Here is a 7,726-nt window from a genome sequence, read left to right as displayed (position 1 = left end):
TTCATAAAGAATAAAGTGTACTATGCTTATGTTATTTTATTTCAACTCAAATGAAATCGTGTCAAGTCAAGATGACCTTTATGAAAAAGTTGAAGTTGTCATAGTGCTGTCAAAACAGGCTACCCGGCTCGATTCGGCCCGACCCACCATGGGTTGGTCACTTAGTCAGTCAACTCAACCTGGTTCATTTATTAGCGAGCCAGAAAATATTAAACCTGGCTTAACCCACCACGAGTTGGTGGGTTAAACGAGTTGACTCACTAGCTCACTTAATTATATTTTTTTAAAATAAAAAAAGTTACAAACTTTTTGTAATTCAAATATAAATAAATTTCACTCCCAAAATTATGTTAAACTCAAGACAATTCAAAATAATAAAAAAAAAAGTACAATACAATCCACGTATAATAAGCCGGATGGTATTTTTTAAGGTTTCATAAGATAATAAATTAATAAATAAAATTAGGTTGGTTGGTGAGTCAACTGACTCACCACAGGTTCAACCTAGATGAGTCGAGTTTTGAATCGGGTTGAAAATTACCCGTATAAAAAAATACATTTTTTTCAAACTCAACCAGGTCCGAACTTATGGTGAGTCAGGTTGGTCAATCGGTTGTAACCCATTTTGATAACTCTAGTTACAACTTGAGACAACTTATGTGTTTTATAGAATATACTAAAGTCATATGATGTTGTGATGACTCTAATCCCTATACAAAATATGTTAAATTCAAATGTAGTAAGGTTATATAATACTATGATAACTTTAATTTCTTTATGAAATATACTGAAGTCATCTCAAGTTATGATGACTTCAACTTTTTCAAAACTTGAAACAAATTTATTTCAATTAAAAAGAAATTGTGTCAGCATAAAGGGATTTTATAAAAAAAAGTCATGAGAATTTAGTACGACTTACCAAAGTTTGAAATGTTTTTAAAAATTATCATATTTAATGATTTTATAATGAAATTGCACTAAAATATAAAAAAAAAAACATATATTTGATAATATGTATCATAAGCAAATTTATAAACAAGTTACTCTTGAGTTTTGATTAAACTACTTATAATTAATCATTAGAAAAAAAAATATTGATATAAAATATAATATAATATCAAATATGATTCTTAAAATTTTAAAGATTAAAAATAAATTTTTATATATGTTTTTATTTAATTATTTATTTTGAAATTTTCATTAGATCTCTGAAAATTATTTTCAAATTAAAATAATTGAATATCCTTTCGATATATTAATTTTCACTTTAACGTATATGGTTTTTTAATTTCTTATTTTAAAAAAATTATATATATATATATATATATATATATATATATATATATATATATATATATATATATATACTTCATAATATAAAATATTGTAAAAGACAAGTCAATTATACAGAAAAGATTTTATTCTAATAAACAAACAAAAGTAACGTGTGATACAGGTTACATAGAGTTTGGAGTTTTTCGAAGACTCGCTGTGAGACTGAAAAAACATGTATCTTAAAGTCTGTTTAAACACAAGTGTACCTAATGCAGCTTTATATTTATGTTACTTTTGGGTTTGGAGTTATGATACCAAACAATTGCATTTTTTATAATATTTGTACTACTTATCTTTCCGTGATTATAATGTCCCCCAAATTTTAACAACAAAAGTAAAAGAATTAAGTTGATTATTTTAATTTAATACATGTAATTAGTATAAAATTTAAAGATAATTGTATAGCTTAACTGGCAGTCTAATATGTTAGAAAAATAAACTTCTATGAATTTTATCCATAAATATTATAATTGTTATCAAATACTTTCAAAAAACAAGAAACTTTTATTAGTTATAATTGATTTTTTTTGAAAAATTCATTTCACCCAACTCATTTCGTGACTGGTTGATTGCTAGTTTTTTATATATTAGAGAATACCTTTGTGTCATTCATTATTGAATATAGATGGATAATAGAAAAGAAAACATAAGATTGTTGTCGTTTTGGTAAATAGTTGGAAGCCAGGTAAGCCTACACGAATCATTCAATGAACCAGCGGCCACTTGCAATATTAAACGCTGTCCAATCAAAATAAGTTATCAAGTTGCACTTAATGATTATAACCTCACACAACTTTCAATATATTTTTATGGTTTAACCTTTTTTTTTTTTCTCTAAGTTATAACTACTTGTTCAATTTATACTCTATTTTTTAAAATGTAAATTTCTGATTTTTAAGTTTTAAAAAATGTATTAAATGAGTCCTTTTTTGATGTTCATGTTTAAAGTACAAAAAACAATCTAAAATGTTGTTATTATTAAGAAACAAATCAGAACAATCTAAGAGTTGTTAACCAAAAATAATATTTCAAGTCAAAAAAAGGACTTATTTAATTCATTTTTTATAACTTAAAAACCAAATATTTACATTTTAAAAAACGGAGACTAAACTAAACATCTGCTTATAACTTAGGAATCAAAAAGATGTTTAAACTTATTTTTATTTTATAAAACAGATATATTGAAAGTTAAAATAGTAAATGTGTGTAAATATTTTATAAATATTAAAATAATAGTGTCGTTTAAGATATATCAAATGAAATATAAGATAGAATGTCGTGATACTGATAAGAATATATGAGTCAACAAAGAAAAATAAATAATATATATAAAGGCTGATATAGATTTGTACATGTTCAAATTACTGTCTGTTTGACCAATCTTATGAATAAAGACTTGATGAAGAAAAAGAAACATATCTATCTTCCAACACTAACAAGACTATTAGTAATGGGTGAAGATTGGCCTGAATGATGATGTGGCATCCTAATGGGTTGCATGGGAGGAGCACGTTCATACATATCAAGTGGAAGCAGCGGCAATGGTGATTGAAGCTGCAAAACCTTCATGATTTCTGCAGCCTTAGGCCTCTCTTTATCATTAGGGTTTGTGCACCACAAACCCACCACAAGCAAACTTCTCATCTCATTCTCATCAAACTCCTCTTTCAGTTTCTCATCTGCAGCTCTCATAAGTTCTCCTTCCACATAAAGCTGCCACACCCAATTCATCAAACTAACATGAAACTCACCATCTTGGTATGTCCTCCTCCCACTTGCTATCTCCAATGCCACCACTCCAAAACTGTATATATCTGATTCCCTGCTTGCTCTTCCTCCGTTCACATATTCAGGTGCTAAGTAACCATAAGTTCCAACCACCCCAGTTCGTTGAGTTCTCAGCCTTGGATCCACCAATTTCGCCATGCCAAAATCCCCCACCTTTGTGTTGAATTCCATGTCCAACAACACATTCGCTGATTTTATGTCCCTGTGTAGCACACATTGCTCTGCGTCCTCGTGAAGATATTGAAGCGCAGTTACCACACCTAAAGCAATCTTGTACCTCGCACGCCACTCCAAAATCCTCTTGTTTCCAAACAAATGAGAGTCTAGGCTTCCATTTTGCATGTACTCGAAAACCAACATAAATTCACCTTCTTCGTGACACCACCCTATGAACTGGACCAAGTTTTTGTGGATTAAACGGCTTATTATCCTCACCTCGTTCGTGAACACTCTCTCTGAATTCTCGAAGTCTGCAAATATTCTCTTCACCGCCACAACTCTTCCCAGGTAACTCAACACACCCTTGTATACCTGCCCCGAAGCTCCTTGTCCCAGCCTTCTTTCGTCTGAAAAACCGTTAGTGGCATCCACAAGCTCTTTGTACTCGAATCTTCTCGGGATAGTTCCTCTATCCAGATCAAATTTAACTGAAGTTGGACCCACCTCGTCGTCTCCAACATCATATAACATACAATCATCCATTCTTCTCTTTTTCCTTATCAACACGAAGACAAAAATACTCGCCGCCACTAAAAGAAGAACCAGTGGACAGAGAACCGCAACTATTAACACAAGCTTTGACCCTTTGTGTTTTAGTTTCACACCCTCATTATCCACGGAGGAATCTTTCAAAGTGGAGTTGAACTCCCACGAATAAATAACATTGTGTTCAGTGTAAAGTCCGGTTGAGGCAGAGAAACCAATATTGACCCACTCTGGAAGAATTTTCTTGAGGTCGATCTGGTAAGACAGAGAGGAGTTGTTGTCGTTGTCCTTTGTGGTTGGTATTCCTTTGAAGGACCAAGCAACAAAGAGGGTTTGAGTGGAGGCGGTGTAGGTGATCAAAGTGTGACACATTTTTCCGAGGTTCTTGTCGATGTCAAAGTTCGCAAACGCCACAGAGGTTAAAGAGTTGTCGTCTACACCGACATGTTTCATTGGGGGATCAGTGGAGCCAATGAAGGTGTCAAACTCCACAGCAAAAACATGGTTTTCAGGGAGTTCACTGTTTGTGGTGGCGTTGAAGAGGGCAAAGGTGCCACCTGCAGAATTTGGTGGGATCTGGTAGCCAAGAGGAGCTAGGTAAAACGCAAAGCCATCTGCATAAGAGGTCTCAGAGTTGTTTACTCTATCAATGGAGAAGGTGAAGCGTGTGACAAAGTCGGTGACTACATTGGAAGATGGGTCCCAGAGGTGGAGGGGTTTGGAGTAGAGAGCCCTTCCGACACGAAAATAGTAGCTAACTTTGTTGAGGTCGATGGAGCCGTTGGTTGATCTTCCATCACCCTGGTAGGATATGTCGGACGAGGTTGTTGGATCATCAAAGTTGGTTATGTTGAAGAAGAGGGAATGAATGGGAGAGAAGAAGGAGAAGGTGGTGAAGAAGATGAAGAGAAGGAAGTGATGATTGCCTGACATGGTTTGGTGAGTGAAGATTGAAACTTGGAAAAATGCAACCTTCAACTTGTCAGTGATGAATGAATATATGCAAAACAAAAGCATAATCGTCACATTTGCTTGGCGTGCTATCTTTTCTGCACATTCTTCCAAAATTAGACTTAGTTTATTGTGGAAAAAAAATTCCAGAAAGAAAAAGATAAGAAAAAAACAATAATATACTATGACATTGTAAAAATAAGAATATAAATATATATTAGTTGACTTAAAGAATAATATAAAGGGTAAGAAAAAATATATTTTTTATTTTACTTTTGCAAGTGTTAATAAAATATTTTGTTAGGACGAAAAGCTAAGGCCAATGGGCATTACTCTATGTAAAATGGAACCCACACTTTTCAGATTGGTTTAGAATTAATACTTGTGAAGTGATTCGGTTTTCGATTATTTTTCTTTTCTCTTTTAAATTTTTTGTTCAGTTTAGTTTGATATTGTCTTTGCAATAATTCGGATAGTCCTTACAAAGATATGGTTTTATGTTTAAATTACAAAAGATATAGTAATTTTAATATTAAATGAAGTAATGAATTATTTTAATTATTTTACATAAATTCTTTATTTATATAAATTATAATGAATTTTTATTTATTATTGATTTAATTATAATTTAATCACCTTTTAATCATGATTACCAAAAAACTTATTTGTGTTAATATCTTTATATACTCTTAATCATGTTAAACATACATCCGGTTGGTTAATCAAACGATCAGTTAAATTTTTTAATAAAGTGGTGCGATTTTATTTGTTTTACTAATTATTTTGTTAAATCGATCTATAATATTATGGCGAAATTAAGCCAATCGATACTATACATTTTGTTTATCTTATTTAATTCTCTTTTTCATTTTCCTTGTAAAATAGTTTGTTAACATTTAATTAGGATATACTATCTTTTAATTATATAGAAGAAGATAGTTAAGTTTTATAATAATCGAGTTAACTAGTATATTTTACTATTTCTGTTTTTTTTACTGACAAGTGGAAGACTTTGACATAGAAATGGTCTCAATTATTTGTCTTCATTTTTGCTTTGTTTTTTGTCGAGAAATTTGAATAGAAACGAAAGTGCAAAGAAGTAGCACAATATATAATAACGCCATAACAAAAGTGAATATAGCACACCTAATTCAAAGTAGCCAGTGAGATACCGAGCTTCTTTTCTGACTACAATATTTTATAGCATAAATATACATAATTTTATTGTAATATTATTAAATCAATTAAGCTTTAAAAAAATTGCTAATTTATCCCCAATGTTAATTATTAGAACTTTATAATTATATTTGATTTTATATATAGGCTGACTACTCTTTATACCTTATACATTGTGTATCAAGATATATTTATCTTCAATTTGTTAAAGCTCTTTCTCTTTATTTTTAAAATAAATTAAACTTTAAGTTATGATGGTCAAAAAACTGTGCCTACTGTTGAAGAAGAAGAAGTTGGTAGTTAAATAATAGGCGCCACGTTTTTCAATAGGGCGGTTACACCTCATCATAGTTACCATGCAACTTCCTACAATAAGTATATTCTTTTTTCTGTCATTTTAGACTTTGTGTAGACCCACACAAAAATTATAGTTTTATCTTATATCATATTATTATGACAAAATATTTTGCATAATTAATCTTTCTAAAAATATCTAATATGTCATTTTCAATGAATTTTTTTCCAATCAATCACATTTTTTCGGTTTACAAGATTTAAATATAAAACTATACTTAAAAATATCAAGAGCAATTTTGTTATCATCAATGAATATGGTGTTAGAAGCCAAAGAAGTATGTTAAAATTAATTTATATATAAAAAATATTTTTAAGATATAAAATACATGTATTATATAAGAAAGAAAGTAGAAGATGTCAACTTGACCACCTGAAAATAGAATTGATAATTTATAGAAAAGTCATATAGGTAAAACATAAATAATGGAAAGTCATAACTGAATCCTAAAAGTTTAAAACGATCTTTTTTTTGTAATTAAGCATTAATTAAATATTAAATAACATGAAGAGTTTAACCATTATATATAAAGTGTCTGCACGTAACTTATTCCCTCTTATACTTGCAATCAAGCATATTAATAAACTAAGAACTATTCTAAGCCATCACGTTAACTTATTAGTAAACTATCATATTAGCAAAAATCCACTATTATTTCTGATCATAATATGAATAGTTTAGGCAAAGAAATATTTCAACAACTATAATATCAATAGTAAAAATATATATAAGTAAAAAAATCCTATTATTTAAATTCTCCAACCTAATAACCTAAAAATAAAGAAATCCAAAATCATATAAAAGTTTTATGAAGAAAAATTTGGTTTAATAATTCAAGTATACTTTGTTTCTTCCACCTTCATCTAATTGTATATTAACAGTTTTTGTTTTGAAGTTTGCTAAGGTGTTCTCACTTGTTCTTTAGAAATATTTTAACAAAGTTTCATTTCCTTATAACTAGTGACATACATTTATATACGAAATATAACTAAAGAGATAAAATAAAATGATTAAGAGTTTTCTATAATATAGTTCATATCTTGTAATCTTTAGTTTATGTTTCGGTTGGATTGATCCTAGGGTCGGTCCTCTTTCCTTCTCTGCTCTCTTTCGACCGTTTAATTCTTTCTGAAAGTGCAATCTTCCAATGAGTGGTTGATCTGCAAAAGACACTCTGACGCTCAAGTCAGATATGTTTTAAGAGGTTTATATTTTATTAGGATAGACAAGGTTATTTTACCTGAATGTCAATAGTATATTTATAAAGCTTCTTCTAGCCAAACACATTAATCATTAAGCCAGGGAATCAAATCCAATAGTACTTTGTTAATATATCTGTTAATTGTTCATTAATACCATATTATCGTGTAATATGACCTGTCACTCATAAATAACGTATGTTCGTATTTAATATGG

The 7,726-nt window shown here is 29.9% G+C and overlaps 1 protein-coding gene across 1 annotated transcript; it reads right to left on the bottom strand.

Moving 5' to 3' along the window:
- Nucleotides 1–2,633: 2,633 nt before the first annotated feature.
- On the bottom strand, nt 2,634–5,000 carry LOC106764612 (L-type lectin-domain containing receptor kinase IX.1-like). Its single transcript, XM_014648897.2, has one exon. It carries the CDS (start codon nt 4,843–4,845, stop codon nt 2,755–2,757), a length of 2,091 nt encoding a protein of 696 aa, XP_014504383.1. The 5' UTR covers nt 4,846–5,000; the 3' UTR covers nt 2,634–2,754.
- Between the last annotated feature and the right edge of the window lie 2,726 nt (nt 5,001–7,726).

Source organism: Vigna radiata, chromosome 6, assembly GCF_000741045.1.
Source record: "Vigna radiata var. radiata cultivar VC1973A chromosome 6, Vradiata_ver6, whole genome shotgun sequence".
In the NCBI taxonomy this organism is placed as follows: domain Eukaryota; kingdom Viridiplantae; phylum Streptophyta; class Magnoliopsida; order Fabales; family Fabaceae; genus Vigna; species Vigna radiata.
The sequence above is the reverse complement of the archived record's forward strand: the minus strand, read 5'-3'. Positions and strand labels throughout refer to the sequence as shown.